Raw genomic sequence first — 18,340 nt, forward strand, 5'->3', positions numbered from 1 at the left:
CTGATCCCAACAATTTAGCTAAAATAAAAGTACATAATATAATAGCAGAAAACTCCTATTTTTTGGAATATAAACCCTGTAAGCAAGGCAAAAAATAAAGCCCGTAGGATACTCTTGAAAGGCAATAATTATGCTTAGAATTCTTTACAGAATTTTCTCGCTTTTAACAATTTTACAATAACATGGTGTTTTCAATTCTCTGGAATGTACTGTTTGTGAGGTCGGAAAAATGGCTCTCTTGCACATTTTATTTTTTGGCATTTAGAATAGTTTAAACTTGAATAGATGATTTATTATAGTCAAAATTTAAACGAGTAGCGCAGTTTTAATCTGCAATGTGCAAGCAATGTCATCTTATCCCTCCAATTGAAAATTCCCGCACAAACATATTTCGTAAGATATGAAGATAAAGATCAATGCTGTTCTGCTAGAGTATATGTATGTATTAAAAGGATATTTTAATAAGGAAGACGTAGCAAGTATAATATAAATATTAAAATGTTTATTACTACAAAACAATAAGGATAAATGACTACAATATTTCGTTGATACGCCCCCATTTTAATCTAATTTTCTTTTCATGAAGCTTGAGCCACGATGGCATATTCTTGGGGAACGCATGTGCATTTGGATATTTTAATGGTGGGTCTGGTTTTTTGAAAGGATCTTCTGTTTTCATTAGACGCAAAAAATATTCTTTGTTGATCTGTTTAGGATCTCTGTATTTATCCATATATACATTGAAGGGCTGCCTGTATGGGAACCAAGTCTGGGGCCGAACATAACGACGAGGGAAGTCATACTCAAACACTGAAATTAAACAAACAAAAAAACATTGATATATTACAAAAGAGATGAAGAACATTTTATGGAAGTCTAGGCAATTACAGGGCTTATGACCTGTCATCGGTTAGTTTAACTGGCCACATTGCACACTGTAACATTCACCATTCTCCTATGTTTGAACATCTATATTCCTTCAAATTTTCTATCTGTCGATCTTTGTGAAGTTAAAGAGCTAAAACCCTGAAAATATTTTAATAGTATAACTCCCAAGGGGGTTTAATCCAGTTGTCTACAAAAAAAAAAAAAAAACATTAAATATTATCATTGCACAGCAATATTCTTTGTGGTATTCGAATGTAAAACATGTTTTAATAGGGGATATAAATACTATATATCTCATTATTTACACACCGGCAAATCAATTTCATGAAAAAATGATGATTCTTATTTCTTTCGTATTTTTATCATTCACTTTAAATCAAATGATGGGGTATGTCAACATAAATAATGGCATGCATTAATTGCTCGAATGCCAAACTAGCAAGATGCAAAATGTACCCCGACTGCAGAGTATTTTGCCTGCGGGCACTGATTTTTTAGTTTTTTCGCGATTGTAATTTTTATGTGAAAATGGAACATAATCGCTGATGGATTGCAATTCTTGGTTGGCCTCTATATGAACTGTATATTTACATACTTTTAAATCTGCAATAACATCTATATAAGATCATAACACAACATTCTTAGAGTGATAACTGAAGTTTTGTACTTTGTCTTAGAAAAAACAAAGACTGCTTTAAAAATTAAAACCAATGTAGGATATACAGGCTATAAAAAAAGTAGTACTGTATTTATACAATTACTGGATAAAATAGGCACCTTCTTTGGTCTATGGCGTTTCTTTTCAAAGCAATCTGCCCGTTCGCTGTGCTAATTTCTTTGTAAAAATCGTAATTTTTTTTCTATCATATCAAATACTTTATATTTCTAAATTTGACTATAAACTGGCATAACCAATTTGTTAATTGTTAATTACTTTTTACAAAAAAGCCCACGTTGAATTTATCCCGCGAATTGTCACATTATTTTAGTAAAAATAACAAAATACTGACAATGCTGGCAATTTTATTACTCGAATCTATTTTTAAATACACAATCAATAACGAATAAATACTGACATATTATCTTTCTGTAAAAAAAAATTTTTATTTCTCAAAATCCAAAAATACTAAACCTTAAAATAGCCATCCCTTAAATGTGGTTATCAGCACTGTTGTGACACCAACAATGTTGTTTATGAATGATATTAATTTGTTTATTCTAAAAGTAGTGCGGAAAATCTGTTCTATGCCTTGACTTTGGTCAACAATAACAATAAGGTGAATCCCACTTGAAGATTTTGAAGTGCAGATCTCAGCTTCGGCACTCGGGTACCAAAATTGAGAGCTGAGATCTACGCTCTGCCATTCAAACGGTTAGTAAAAATACGTCAATATTTAATTTTAAGAGTTACCTGGTTCTCTCATGTTCAATTTTTTGTGGAAAAAATTTGTCAGTGTCTGATCCCAATTGGACTGAAAGAAGGCTAAACCCGCTGGAGTAATATCATCTTGATACTCCTTATACCAATCTCTCGTCTTGAATGTTCTATCAATCAGAGGAGAATCAGACTCAACTAAAAAAAACAGAATAGTATTATTTTCAGAAAATAAATATAATCAGTAAAAGTTTTTTTTTTTTAAAAACATTGATTAAATTTCATAAAAACAATTATTTAATTTGACACTAAGTTGATTTCATAATTGATGTTTAAGTTTCAAAAGATATGGTATGCCTTTTATCTAAAAATGACAGTAAAAAGACCAATGACTTATTTTGGTCTTCAGTAAAATTATAATGCAGGAAATATTTTCGAGATCATGTTGACACGGTATTTATAATACTTTTTATGCAATATTTTAATGTCCGAGTATTCAACTTCTGATACTTCAACATCTTTACTCTAAAAATTAGTAGCTGGGCAAACATTTAAGGTAATCAAAATGAAAAATCACCCACCTGCTTTTAGAGAAAAGTCCATCTTTTTATTTTGCTTGTATAGGACGAATACATATCTATGATAGCCAGTGCCTTTAGGAGGGATTGGTTGCAAATACTTTACTACTGTGTCCCCTTTATTCACTTCATTGCCGGGTATGTTTGTTACACACCAATGAATATATTCTTTACCCTTTTCGGTAAAGTGGCCATCTAAATTTACTAGTGCCAATGTCCACATACTATCTTTGTCACTTTCAAAAGAAACTTCTGGGACTTCAGACGCTTCAGCTGGCTTCACAACGTTCCCGAAGTATACAGGGCACAAGTTATCTTTATAGGAATAAAGAACTTTTATTTGAACACGAGGTATAAAGTAACCTTCATCATACAGGTGCTCGAAAATTCCATAATGTTCAGCGATATTTTTGATTTGGTATGGCCCGTTGTGTTTATACCAATCCTTTTCCACCTCTTCCAAGTCAACTAATAGTTCATGATTCCTCGCGAGCTTCTCTAAATTTTTATCAGTTCTTTGCTTTTTAATGTGATCTAAACGTTTTGACAATAGTTCGGATTTCGAATAGCTGCAAAAAAATAAAACACTTAAAAACCGAAGGTAAAATTATCGCGCAAAAAGTGGGTTGCATTTTCTATTTGCAGTTTTGGCAAAAAGCATGGAATAAAAATGATAAAAAAGAACACTGATACACCAGAATAAGGGCATATATTTTTTACAGAAATTAGTGTAAAATTATAATTTACCAAACGTTTGTGGTAATTATGTTTTAATGTACATTTTACACTATATTTATAAGATTATTAATAAGGTATTATGACTAAGTACGGGCAGAGGGTTCCTTACTGTTATTTTGATAATTTAATGGCAATCTAAAGGTTTTTATGATTCTCAAACTCAGGGGATTATGTAATATTAATAAAAAATGTAAACAATACAACATTAGAATAAGAGTGTTTTAATGCAACTAATATATTCAGCGTAAACAAGGAAAGGAATGAAAAAAAGTTAACCTCAAAGCTGGAAATCCTATGTTAATTCTAGTAGTATATAGCTCATCTTTAACTTTTAAATCATCCAGACGTTGCTGCAGATTTCGAGCAACACCGGGGGGTTTTCCTCGAATTCTATGACCGTGTCTCACAAAATAGAATTTTGGTATATGAAAATCATTTAAAAAACACTTCCAAACATTGACAGCCATCTTTTTTCTGAAAATTGAAAAATGAAGTGCGGAATGTTGCCAGTTATTATCTTTTCAAATCTCAATTATAGTATTGTATATCTAAAACGTTTGAAGCTTTTTGCTAGTAAAATTGATTTGTTTGATGCATAGGTACTGATTTTCCAAGGCATTTGACAAAGTAGATTAATCACGGGGGGGTAAAATAGAATATAAATAATAATAGTTGTTTTTAATGGGGAAGGTTGGGTATTTGGAGAGGGTGGTGGCGACGAGAGAAAAACATTATAAACGAGATTTGATCATCTCGGAGGCTGTGCAAAATCAAGTTCCGCGTTCGCGCGCATGAATAGACGGAAGCTGTCCGTCTCTCCGGTAACTGAGAGAAAGCGGGAACATCCACCGAACAGAAACTTGAGACGAATTAGAAGATCGCGTCTTCCTGGGACCTTATTGAATATGTGGTATAGTAAGTTACTTCGCCATGTGTTCCAATTTTTATTCCCCATCATAATAATATAATCCTAATTAAAACTAAATGAATTTAAAGCCCAAAAGAAAATAAAGAAAACTTAAATCTATTTTTAAAACGAGTAAATTGGAAGATAATTTAAAAAGCTTAAATGTTTTATGTACCTATGTTTATTAAATTAGAACATTTGAATAATCTTAGAACTAGTTACAAACATGACAAAGAAAAATACTTATAGATCTAGGTCCTTAACTAATACAGTTCGTAATTGTCACTCTTCACTAATATCTTAATTCTAACGCAATGGTGGTTTCACTTATGTGGAGAGATAACGGATGGTGGTCCGGATGCTGTGTTCGGACGAACACATGCTGGGCGATGTCCTGGGCGGAGATCTGCCATGGATAGAGCCTTGGGCGGCTCTCGGGATTCGGTCCCGTGGCGATGGTAACGGTGACAGCCAGCTGGAAGACTGACCGGCCGTGGGTTGGGCACACGCGCTGGCGGTGCAGGAAACTGGCGTTCCTTTGGAGGACGATGGATGTCCTGGATGTGGAGGGACCTTCGCGGCTGGAAGGCCGATGACCCTCGTGGAGTAGTCGGATTCCACGAGGTTTGCTACGTAGCACTGGCTACCCTGTAAACTCACTGCACTTGAACTCCCTAACTTCGACTCCCACGCTGCATCATCTCCGCGATCGAGGGTACGATCGCGTAGACTCGACTCACTTCCCCGACTGTCGACCGACTCTTGGTCGACTCTCCTTCCTGGCTCTTTTCCGACTCGCTGTCCCGACCGTTTGGGGTGGTTTTATAACACTCAAATTGGGAGCTCTCTCCTTCTCCCTTTCACTTATTGCTTAAAACTCATTGTCTTTTTTCCACACTTATTCATAAACACCTAGTCATATTTAAAACTAAAATATTATGTTCTGTATATTATTTCTTATAAAACTAAATTATAATTAATTAAGATTAGAATGTTTATAATATTAAATAAAACAATAAATATTTTTCATAACATATATCCTCTTAAAGTACACCGCCAACACATGTTTCGATCATTTGTCTCACTCTGTTCCATTGCAATATTGCGTATTGTATTTTTTTCTACTTATTTTTAAACGTACCTACACTTAAGATAATATTTAGTTTTATTTAAACTATCCATACACTGTATAATATTCACCAGTCTGAAGATGCCCCTTACAGGGTGAAAGCGCTAATTGGTCAAAATAAATAAGTGGAAGTGTACCAAGTATTTTTTTAATGAATAACTTATATGTAAATATAAGTTATTAATACATCATAGGTATAAGTATTTGCCATTTCGTTAAACATGTGTACCTACCTGATATTAAAAATTGACATTTAGGTAATTAAGACTAAGATTATTGGTATGTGTACTTAAATAAAACATTTCTTGAAATAAAAAAGATTTATTAATTTTTTTAAGTTATTAACCAGATTTTGACAATCCCAAGGTCTATAAATTGTTTGTATGAAAACAAATAGAGTTCGGCAGGTAAATTTGCCCAATTGTTTTTAGACGAATATTTCATTAGTTAACCATTGAAAATATGCTCAAACGACAATTTTGCCCTTGAATAATTCAGTTAAGTAGTTCATAGACAAGAACGCCATATGAGCTACAGTTCAACAAATAATGGTTGCGGGCAAACATGGAGGTAATTTTGCCCACCATCAAAATTTAAAATTGCTTGAAATCGCATTTAAATATGACTAAATTTACAATTGTAACCCAATTCAATTATTAGCATGGTCATTCTTCGTAATTAAAAAGTAAAGCACAACTAACATTTATTTTGAGAAAATCAACATAATTGCAAAAAAAACGGGCAAAATAGGACGGTTTCGCGGTACACTCATGCAGTAACCTCACTTCCACTTTTAAATACCTACCATTACTTATGGTTATGATATTTTATCACAGTAGCTATATCTGGTTTTTTTAGAGTAAAGCTGATGAAAGAAAAAAATCATCAGTACTAGAACATTAGTAGGTACCCTAAATTATTTATATTTATTTTTTTGACAAAGTATACCAAGCATAGGGCCATTTCACACGTGTTGTCCAAATCCACACGACATAGTAAAATTAAGGTGGATTGACATTTATTACATTATATTGTATTTATTTAAAATTTATTTAGCTAATCTCAGGTAAAATTCTTACAAAAAATTATCAAGCAAAGTTTAGTTTACATCACGATATACTGGTTTTTGCATTTTATTAGTACCAAATAAATAAAAATAATTGTAATTCAATAAATATCAATCCATCCTATGCTATTTTATCGTGACGTGTGAATTTTTACCGTGGCGTGAAATGGGCCATAGCTTGCGCTTGTTTACACCTGAACATAGCTGCTAAACCAACAGAAAACTTAACGAAATTAAAGTTTCGAGGAACTTGGAGAGATGAGCGTAATGTTTTCGAGTTTGTAAAAGTTTTGAAGTTATGTTTTTCTTGAAAGTATTCTGAATAATAACCTGCAATTAACTTTCAAGTCATTAAGAAGACAATGTTGAGGTATTTATCAATTTACTCCTAAAATGTATAAAATATGTAATTATTCAGATTCAAGGTAACATTTCCTGTTGATTATTTCGGTATTTTTTCCGCTGAGACAATAGATTGTGTGTGGCATTTGTTTTCCTGCAGTTAAATTATAGTCAAAATTGTGTTTAAAGTTATTTTTGAGTTTTGTATTCAAGTTAATCAACATATCAAGTCATAAATATTAACGAGAATCAGTTAGTAAAAAGTTTTTGACATCGTACTTTGACGATTCAACAAGTGGTTCGTGCGTGGCTGTTTTTTTCCTTTTATTTAACTATATATTAGTGTTTCATCCACCCTATTTTAGTCAAACATACACAATTTTTCTTAAATTTTCATTGTTATCATCGCTGAGGCGATATAAAAATAATAATTTGTAAACATCAACAAACATCATGAAAAACATGACAATAGAAATGTCAATGGCAATTGAAATAATGTATCTACTTATATACATACATTTCACAAATAAAGTAAAATACTTTTATTGTAAAAAAAGCTCCATGAAAAGCCTTTAAAGACTTAAGTTCTTATTGTGTCTATGGATAAATAATAACGAGTGTTAAGATTATTTTGAAAAAAACATCACGCAGATAAGAGAAATGAGATAAAAATAAAGATTACAAAAGTTAATAATTTAGTATCATTTTACATTTTAATTATAAAAAATAATTAGAAATATTTTATGTAAAATGAATTAGTATAATATTGTCTTCACTGCGTGAAATTTGTAGTTACCATATAGCAGTCAGATTTTTAATTTTGCCTTAAACGTATTAACTAATCTTACTATCAGTTATAATTAATTATTATCATATCAACTTATATCTTAAAATGATTTGTTTCTTTGTTCACAGGTTTTCAATTGAAAAGTAATTTCTTTAAGAAGATCATCGCTATTTGAGATTTATATGATTGATTTATGGTTACCTGTGACTTGACAATCAACCAAACTGGCGTCCGTAACATTACAAACTACTTGTAGACAAGGTATAATAAGGAGTTCGCAAGAAAATGTTCCATCGATGGAGACTACAGATTCATCCTGGGAATGTTTGCGAAGTGAAGCTACTCAAGAAACAAGTGAATCTGATTCTAGATTGGCTGGAGATTGCTCTACAAGCTCATCTTTACAGTTCTGCTTGCGCTGGAACAACTACCAATCTAATCTCACTAATGTATTTGATCAATTGCTGCAAAATGAATCTTTTGTAGATGTTACCCTCGCTTGCGACGGACGGAGCCTTAAAGCCCACAAAGTAGTACTCTCAGCGTGCAGCCCATACTTTCAAACATTGTTTTTTGAAAATCCTTGTCAACATCCCATAGTTATTATCCGTGATGTCACTTGGTCTCAGTTGACGGCTGTAGTGCAATTTATGTATAAAGGTGAAATAAATGTATCGCAGGAGCAACTCGCACCATTATTAAAAGTAGCGGAGATGCTCAAGATCCGAGGACTGACAGAAGTTAACCCGGATCATGATGTCACTGAACTAGATACATCTCTACATTCCAATAATAAAGATATTTTTACAAAAAGAGAATTACCGTATTGTGATATTGAAACCCCAAAAAGTAAGATTCGGAAAAAGAATTCTCCGAGCCATCACTCTGCAAGCTCAAACACTCCAGAAATTGGATCTCCATCATACCTAGATATAACTACATCATTTCTGCAATCTCAAATAAAAAAAACAGCTTCATCTCAACAAAATCAAACCCCATCCACGCCCATGCAGCAGCTTAGTACATTTTCCCCGGCATCTGCCACTGTAACAACATTCCAAAACGATACCACAAATATCAAAGCACCTTTCACGGAATCTCGCGAAGATAATACACTTAAAATATGGAAAAATAATCCGAGCTTGTTAGGTGCCTCTACATCTTCAAATTTAGATTTTCCCGGCAGTCCCATGAAACACAATAATAAGCCCATGACTTGGACCCAAGAACAGTTGCAGGATGCTATTCACGCTGTAGTTACACAGCGTATGCGATTTACTCAGGCCTCCGTTAAATATGGAATTCCAAAAGGTACACTGTATGACAATATCCTCGGAAAATCAAAAAGAATGGTAGTATTAGATGAAGCTGGCTTATCTAATGATGAGGAAAAGACTGTTTTGGAATTTTGTTGTGATGTTTCGGTCTCTCCATATAATAGACGTACAAAACGTTCTCTTGCCATTGTACTTGATTTTGTTGAAAAATTAAGACGAGCTCGTGACCCCGAATTCACATTTACCGGCTTAGCTGGATTCCGTTGGTGGTGGGCTTTTTGCAAAAAACATTCCATTGTGTCATTGTATTATGACAACAAGGGGTTATCTAATTCCTCTAATATTGATTCCTTAGTCTGACATTTAAATCTCTATTTGATGCTTAATAATTCCATGTATTTAAATATTAAGATTTACATAAAAATTTACAAATTAACATGTTGTAACGCATTTTTAATATCATATTTTTACACGCAACATTTGTAGTTTTATTGTTTTCCTTTTATAGATTATTGCCCCTCCATTTATAACTGAAAGTGAATTTTTATATCAACGTTATTTTGAGAATGTCCAAATGTTTGTAGACAAGTAAAGGAGTTCCCCTAGGGAGTTTAATGAGATTGTTATTTTTTTCCAACAGTAATGAAGAATGAAGAACAGCCTAGGCATTTAGAGGGCTTATTACCTTTCATAAAACTGGCCAATGATAGGTCATAATCCTTGTAAATGCCTAGCCTTCCATATTTTTTTCTCAAAAAAATTCTCCATCTTTTAAAAAATATCTATTAACCTTAATGTTAACCGGTTTTCAGTTAAATATGCTACAAAAGTTAAAATAGTACATATTAGGTATCATTACCCTTTCTGCACCTAGTGGTGCACAGGGCACTGCATCGGTAAATCATGTGTAATGTATTTCAATTATCTGTCAGTCGAAGTTAAGATGATCAGTCCTACGCTTCCAGGAACAATGAAATATTGCAGTTTAAACAGCCTTTAAAATCAATATTTTACTTCCACCCTGCCAGGAATCGAACCTCAAGAATGGTAGGCGAATACGCCAACCACTACACTATGAGGCAGATTTATCCTCACTCGATTTCCTTTTTCAGAATTTTTATCTGAGGGTAGCCATCAAGTTGAAAACACTCGTCCAGGATTCTGGTTCTATTTCACACAGAACTGTAATATTATTTATCTGCCTGGACACAGAGAATTAGGTATGCGCAACGAAAACAATGAATTAGTCCGTCTCGTACAGTGGTGAGCCTGTTTGTCTATCATGGATGAGGTCTTGGATTCGATTCTTGGTAAGATAAACAAAAAAATGTCAAGTTGTTTTATTTATTTTATTTTATGAAAAAAATGCTTTTTTATAGTAATGAGGAAAATTATGCACAAGTGGGCGTTTTTACACATTTCCATGGTCTCTGGATTGGCACATGAGGCGTAAAACTGATTATCTTATCTTTATATATTTAAAAAGATTTGTGTACTCTGCATTTGGATGCAATACACGATGAACCATTAAAACAATGTGTACAGTTATTTTTTAGAAATATAATATTCTTTGATTTACCCATACACAAATATACATTGATTTTGGAGCCGTATTCAAATAGTGGTAATTAACTGTTCTGTAGTGTTGTGGACTCACAAATCAAAGGTTCGAATCCAACTCTACCACAACTTGATTCCAGTTTGTCTAATGCAAGTTATTTACAACTTTTAGAAAATAGACTAAAACAAATATTTATATTATTTTAAGAACGGTCAATAATTAAAACTCAATTTTTTCTACTTAAATATGGGAACTAATAACACAAGTTGCGGTAGAGAAGGGTTTTAATCTCTCATCAGTAAGTTTTTGACACTTAAAACTGAAAACCTGTCCCGAATTTTTAAAAATGATTCTGGATTTTTAAGTGTTTCAGCCTGGGTATTTAAATATACACAAAATTAAAGTTTTATAAGTGTGAAAAGATTGACTAAAGGTGGATTAGTACCAATTTGAATATATTTATAATACCAGTCCTAAACTTCAAAACACAATTATTGAAATAATTTTCAAAGTTATGAGATTTTCCTGACCATGCAAAATTTATTGTTTTGTATGTAAAGAACCATGAAAAGAGGTTTTTTTATTATACTGATTACAGAAATAAAAAACAAGCACTTCGCTTTTAAAATGTCGGTTAATTAATTTGTTATATTATGTGCAATGTTTATCGACAAGTATTTGAATTTAACCACTATGGAAGTTATTAAATATTTTATATATTACAACAGAGTTTAAGAACATTAGAGAGAATATAACAGTCTAGGCATTTACAAGTCTTAAAACCAGGGCTGCTATTCTAAACGCTCTCAAAGCCGTAGAGAACACTTTTATAGCGCGAATAATTTTATAACTGTGATTCTGATAAAACCGTTTAAAAAAGTGTTTATTTGTGAAGATCAAGTGTCGAAATTTAAAACAATTTCTGTATGATAAAGTGCTACCTATCTATATTCATTTAAAAATACAAATGATACCTTTTTTCCCATATCACGTAAAATTACTCGAATATCAAAAGTAATACACAAGTTTATCTGACATCTTAATCAAAGTAAAGTAATAATAATAAGTAATAACAAACAAAATTAAAAAGAAGCGGATATATTCCTTGATACCTACACTCTACACTACGCCCACAGATGCGTTTCTACTATCATCTCCCAGGGAACAGCCAAATGTGAACCAAGTGTTTTTACAGTTATTTACTAGGAAAAGGACAATAGATCCTGTTTACTGCACACCAAACCTGTTGTTAACCTTAATAATAAGTTAAGGAATGCTATCATTGTTTAGTTTTTTATATATTACTTTTTGTGCTGTTGTTGTGTGAAAGAAAAAAATTACTGAAAGAAAGTGAGGGAATAAAAATGACAAAAAATTTCCAAGAAAATATAAAAATATTCTGGAAAGCAGTTAAAAATTCCCAAAAAAGTAAGGATAGTGGATGTATGACAGCAGTAATAGGAAACGATGGAAAAATGGTGACGAATGATAGTGGAATTAAAACGAGATGGAAGGAATATTTTGAGGTGTACGAAATGCACACAGGAAATATAGCCAGCGCACCACCTTCTCAAGTAAACATAAATGTAGATGACGGTGCAAAAGAGATAACTATGGAAGAAATTAAAAATGCTGCTAAGTATATGAAGAATGGGAAAGCGCAAGGTTATGATAACATTGCCACAGAGTTTATAAAGGCGGGTGGAGAAATAATTTTTGTATTGCTACATAAGCTCTTTAACCTATGTTTAGAGGAGAAATACACTCCCCCTGATTGGAGGAGAGCTGTTGTTATGCCTCTATACAAGGGAAAAGGCTCTAGGGTGGACTGCGGAAACTATAGAGCTATCAGCCTTTTGAGCGCTGTTGGAAAGATTTATGGCAGAATACTGATTGAGAGAGTAAGAAAAGTGACTAAAGATAGAGTTTGGGGTACACAAAGTGGATTTATGAATGGAAGAGGATGTATGGATCAAATATTTGCTCTGCGAAATATGACAGAAAAGTTCCTGGCTAAACATCAGAAACTTTTCTGCGCATTTGTCGATCTGCAAAAGGCATTTGATAGAGTTGACAGAGAGAAATTGTGGAAGGTTTTATCGGAGTATGGAGTAAATGGTAACCTGACAAGGGCTATTGGAGTAAATGGTAACCTGACAAGGGCTATTGGGCACTGTATAAGGACAGCACAGCATGTGTGAAGGTGAATGGGTCATTCACATCGTGGTTTAATATTCCGAAAGGAGTCAAACAGGGATGTGTAATGTCACCATGGTTGTTCAACATATACATCGATAACTGTATGAAAGAACTGAAAGATTTAAGAATGGGAGCAAAAATGAATGGTATAACTGTTAACTGTCTTCTGTATGCGGATGATGCCGTGCTTCTTGCTAGCAGCAAAGAAGACCTTCAATTCTTAGTAACAAAAGTCCACGAGGTATGCAAGAAAAGCGATTTGCTTATGAATGTTGATAAATCGAAAGTGATGGTTTTTGAAAGGGATGAAAATATAACTAAATGTGAGATCAGCGTGAACGGAGATATTCTGAATCAGGTAGAAGAATTTGTGTACCTGGGAAGTATGTTTACTAGGGACGGAAAGGCCGATAAAGATATTGAAAGGAGGGTGAGTGCCGGGAACAGGGTGAACGGTGCACTAAAATCTACTTTGGCAAACAAATGTTTATCGCAGGAGGCTAAACTAGCAGTTCACAACGTAGTTCTAGTTCCAACTCTAATGTATGGGAGCGAAGTATGGAATTAGAAAAATAATGATGAAAGTAGGTTGAATGCTGTCGAAATGCGATCCCTCAGGCGAATGTGTGGTAAAACGATGTATGATAGGTGCACAAATGTCGAGATCCGTGAAGTGTGTAAGGCTGAGACATGCATTATTGACAGAATTAAGAAAGGGGTGCTGCGTTGGTTTGGACATGTAGAGCGAATGGACAGCGAAAGAACGACTAAAAGGATCTACGATGCAAATGTTGATGGATGCATAAAACGAGGAAGACCGAGAAGACATGGCACGATCAAGTCCATCAAATACTTGAAGATGGACATGTCAAAAGTAGGAATAATCGGCGTGCGTGCATAAGAAGATGTATGAATGTAGAGGAAGCGAGGTCTGTATGCCAAGATAGAGTGTTATGGCGTTCTATCCTCTCTGCCTACCCCTACGGAGAAACGGCGTGATGGTTTGTTGTTGTGCTGTTACATGTTCACTTAATTGCCATACTTACTAGTTATTTGCTCAATGTATTATTATTGCGTTTTTTAAAATTATTTTTTATTATTAACTTTTTAAAATCATTCTTATGTTGTTGAAATTCCATTTGTCGATGCGTTTTGAAGCTGCAAGACTTTTTGTGATGTTAACTATCATATTATTTTTATCATATTATGTAAATGTTATCAACTATCAAATATCTAAATTTAGTAAATGGGGTCTAGAATTTCAACCCTCCATGCGCTCAGTAGCTGCAAGACTTGTTGTTATCTAACTTCCAATTTTATAAATTTGATTTTTATTTCGTTTTTAAAATATCACTTAAACTCTAAACTTCATTGTCAAATAAAAAATTTAAAAATAAAAATGTAAATAGGGGCTAGATTTCTTATTGTCCATGCGCTCTGTAGCTGCAAGACGTTCTGTTATCTAGCTCATATATATCATAATTGTTATATATCATAATTGGAGATGAGGAACTAGAATCCCAACCGTCCATGTGCTATGTAGCTGCAAGACGTGTTGGGATATTTATTTATTGTACAGCGCCCTTGAGGTGATTTTCACAAAATATGGCGCTATATAAATTATCCAAACGTTATTAATACTAAATATGCACTATTAAGGTGTTCTCTACGGCCATGAGAGCGTGTAGAATAGCAGCCCAGTTGGGTTAAGTAATCTCCTGACACACTGTGAAACATCAACATTTCTGCCACTATTTGAGTATCCATATTAAATTTATTTAATCACTCGATCTGTTGATTTTTGTAAACAGTAAAGTAGTAGATTTTAAGTAAAAATCCGCAGAAAGAAAATCGCATTAGCTCATTTGCCTTCCATACTTGAGGTTCTGAATTCGATTTCTGGCATTTCAGTAATAAAATATATGTTTTGACCTTGCGATGGTTGCAATACCCAATAACCAATGAGACAAGAATGGTCGTAATGTATCTGGGAGATACACTCTTTATTCCCGGAATTTAAATTCCTGACGATGAGGTAGTAACCTCGAAACCGGTCGAAGTGTAATTTTAAAAAAATTAAGTGGTTTATACAAATTTATAAACAAATAAATATAAATAATAAATTATAATGTCATTATTTTGCATTGCATATAAAAATTACAAAGTAAGTATAGGTACCTACTTTTAAAGCGGCATTGGATACCGTCAAACGTGACAATTTTGCCCAGTTTTAACAAACTTTTACAATATCATAATTTTGTTGTATGGGACTACTCCTACTTATCCATTTTGTTGAATAGTGATACTAATTATTCTGAGCATTTTTACAAGTACAAAACGTTTGCTTTTCTTTTATTTGTGCAATTTTAGAAGACAAAACATGCTGGGCAAAATTATCTCGACTTGTTGACAATTTTGCCCACTTGGTAAATAACTGTTATTTTTGGTTTTATCATCCTTATCATACGGTTTATTACTACTTTTTGGGCGAAAAAACTGTTTATGTTTAAACAATAGCATCATTGAGGCATCACCATTATAAAATCAATGAAAAAAAACGGTGGGCAAAATTGTCAACTATTTCCTCAATTTTTCTATACAATGTGGATTTGTGGGCCAGGGTTGGCACATAATTGGATTTTTAACAAAACCAAAGGGGTTTATCTCTAATCCTTTTAATTTGTTCGTGTTTGACTATACATAAGCCAATTATTTTTTTTTACAAACCATTTCAGTTTTGATGCGATTTTCGTAATAAAGGGAGCTTGCCCCCAAAACGATTTTTCTTTGAATGTGTATGTAGAAAAAAAACGATCTTTATTTTTTTGTAGAGCAGTGCAATTATTTGCTAGATTACCTATAATTTGAAATTGTATTTATGTACAGAATTCATATTATTTTATTTTCTTCTTTAGACTGTTAAAAATATTTATACAAAAAACATTTAAAATAAAAAATAAGTCTTTATAATTTCACAAAAAGCTGGCAAATTTAATAAATAAAACTTTCTAAAATGTGGTCGGATAAAAATTAAAGTTGGTTTTTGTAAAACAATTTTTAATTTACTCACAGAAAATGACTCAATCTTGCAGTTTTTAAGATTTACATTGAATTTATGAAAACCTTGACGCAAGATTACAGGTTCAGGTAAAGATTTCACTATGTTCTAATTAAATACATCAGCAATATCCTCAACTTGAGATCACACAAAGCTCCATTACGTTTGCGTCTTACAAATGACATAACAATATTAAAATTGTGGTAGTTGATGCGCTGATAACTTAAACGACATAATATTTGTCATTTTTCGTATCAAGAGTGTTAAACTTTACTAAAACGAAAGCGACTTCTTCACCGTTATTAATTTCAAGCGGATCAGACACTGTTTTTTCGTTTTCCTCGGCCGAAGATTCGGAGGCACGTTGTTCATATTCGTCGTAATGACTTATGATGAATGTCTCGAAATCTGTAGATGAACTGAGTAGGCATCAAAGTCTGTTGTTTCCGTGTCGTTATGACTTTTTTTTCAATGTTCTCCTCTATAAGGTGTAGGTATCTTTTGATCCTGATGGTAGAGAAAAATCGGATGGATTGTTTACTAATTGCTGTGTGGTATAAAAAGTTTAAATAAACAGAATAACTGGCTTGTCATTTTCAGCGTGTATTTGAGTTGAAACCCCATTCAGATTTTAAAATCTTATTTGTTAAATCTTTAGCAAAAAATCGGATTCATGGGCCAGTTTGAACAAAACATCCCATTACCTCGTTTAAAATCATATTTTTGCCGTTTACGTCATTTTCTTTTATATTTTCTACTTTGTTTTTTTCTACTTTCTTGAATAATGTTTTTTCAATGTAGTATGTAGCGACAACCCTAGACGTAGGCAAAATTGTCAAAACACTAGCTAAGAAATCTAAGACAATTTTGCCCACTTAAATATCTATTGTGTTTGTTCAAATAGATATACAGAAATACGCTCTATAGCGTCTTTATTATGTATGCAATGAAATATATAAAACTTATTTTCCTCCTTTCAACACAAACTCCGCAACAACAAAAGTTTTGACAATATTTGTAGATATACACAAACAGACCTTCAAGTTTAACTTCAAATTTCAAGTGATCAACTGAAGCTGGCGGTAAACTAAATATTTAGTTTTGCCATAGAACTATCAAAATATACTTACCAAATGTAATTTTTATGATACTTATAACTTTTCTTACTTTAAAACTTGATTTTGTTAAGGATTTCGGCAGTGGGCAAAATTGTCATGGCTGGGCAAAATTGTCATGTTTGACGGTACAACATATTCTGTGAGATAGCAATTTGTTTGTAAATTTATTTATAGCCTGGATATTCTGCGCTGTAGCCTATGTGGTACAAAAAAAAAACAGAAAACGTGTACCTACCTAACTACAAATCAGTTTGAAAAACAAATATGATAGCTAGGAGCTAGAACACAGCTGTAAAAACGAAAAAAAAAGTTCAATTTCGTACCCGAAACAATGCGTAATGTGTCCAGTAACCATGGTAACTGTTTTTTTCACACACACACACACACATACACACCCCTAGTCACTTACATCTCGCAAGGACAATGTATCCTTTCTCCTGTGTTGTCATTTGTAACAATTTTTATTTTATTTTGGATCTTCTTCTTTTTTGTTTGTATACTTTATTCACCTCACTACTGGGATTTTATATCCAAAACATAAATATTTTATTTATTTTCTTTGCACAGGTACATATTTAAGTATAATTTTAGAATTATTTATTAATTTGGGGAATATTATTTAAGATGCAATAAAAAAACAATTGATAGAATTTAAGTACCTACCTTGATAAGTTACCAGACTTAATTTTCAAATGCGACTTAAAAAAAAAACCATAATAATTGAAATACGATAGTAATTAATATTATGCACTACATAAATATGTATTTACATAATTGTATTTAAACTAATCAATTTTGACTAGAATATATTTAAAAAAAAACATATAGTGAATCGAATTGTGGTCCCGTGAATCCCGTTAAATCATCGAATGTCTCCATGTTTGTTTTTCAGATCTCTGAAATTTAAAATATACCGTCTTTTGCTTGTGGTAACACGATGTTACATCACCGCGCGCAAAGGAATTATTTAGCAGTCTTTTAAGAGATCATATAAATCTTGGTACAAACTTTGCTTGAATTTTCAGCAACGTATATTTATATAAATTAATAAATTAAATTTCATGTAACTTCATTAATGTTGCGGCTTTTGTCGTGGCGTTGATAGGTCGATGTTAGTTGGTGACCGCTGGTACTGAATTGATGATAGTGAAAACATTTTCCATGCCCGGGCAGAATGATGAATGCAGTTCGCTGTGTAAAATAGAATCAGAACCCTGGACGAATGTTTTTGATTCGACGGCCACTCTCAGGTAAAAACTCTGAAAAATGGGTTCGAGGGGAGATTAGTCCACCTCAGGTCTACTGGTTGGTACGTTT

General features: G+C 32.9%; 2 protein-coding genes across 2 annotated transcripts; one reads left to right on the forward strand and one right to left on the reverse strand.

The window, feature by feature from the left end:
• Positions 1 to 482: 482 nt before the first annotated feature.
• On the reverse strand, positions 483 to 4,096 carry mRpL38 (mitochondrial ribosomal protein L38). Its single transcript, XM_088235441.1, has 4 exons — positions 3,856 to 4,096; positions 2,845 to 3,410; positions 2,300 to 2,461; positions 483 to 810 (listed from the first exon to the last, which is right to left on the reverse strand). The coding sequence occupies exons 1-4, from the start codon at positions 4,044 to 4,046 to the stop codon at positions 533 to 535; spliced, it is 1,197 nt and encodes a 398-aa protein (XP_088091567.1). The 5' UTR covers positions 4,047 to 4,096; the 3' UTR covers positions 483 to 532.
• Positions 4,097 to 7,969: 3,873 nt separating this feature from the next.
• Positions 7,970 to 9,564, forward strand: LOC148275628 (uncharacterized). The gene has a single exon (XM_088235453.1). It carries the CDS (start codon positions 8,107 to 8,109, stop codon positions 9,445 to 9,447), a length of 1,341 nt encoding a protein of 446 aa, XP_088091579.1. The 5' UTR covers positions 7,970 to 8,106; the 3' UTR covers positions 9,448 to 9,564.
• Positions 9,565 to 18,340: the final 8,776 nt, after the last annotated feature.

Source organism: Micrasema longulum, unplaced genomic scaffold, assembly GCF_059751315.1.
Source record: "Micrasema longulum isolate JH-2025_06_02 unplaced genomic scaffold, ASM5975131v1 h1tg001373l, whole genome shotgun sequence".
NCBI lineage: Eukaryota > Metazoa > Arthropoda > Insecta > Trichoptera > Brachycentridae > Micrasema > Micrasema longulum.

What these genes read in the sequence shown, in the direction of transcription:
- mRpL38 (XM_088235441.1), bottom strand. Translation starts at nt 4,046, where the DNA reads ATGGCTGTCAATGTTTGGAAGTGTTTTTTAAATGATTTTCATATACCA. An exon ending in GGACTTTTCTCTAAAAGCAG is followed by an intron (nt 2,462 to 2,844) that starts GTGGGTGATTTT and finishes TGTTTTTTTTAG; the next exon opens with TTGAGTCTGATTCTCCTCTG. An exon ending in ATTGAACATGAGAGAACCAG is followed by an intron (nt 811 to 2,299) that starts GTAACTCTTAAA and finishes GTTTAATTTCAG; the next exon opens with TGTTTGAGTATGACTTCCCT.
- LOC148275628 (XM_088235453.1), top strand. Translation starts at nt 8,107, where the DNA reads ATGGAGACTACAGATTCATCCTGGGAATGTTTGCGAAGTGAAGCTACT.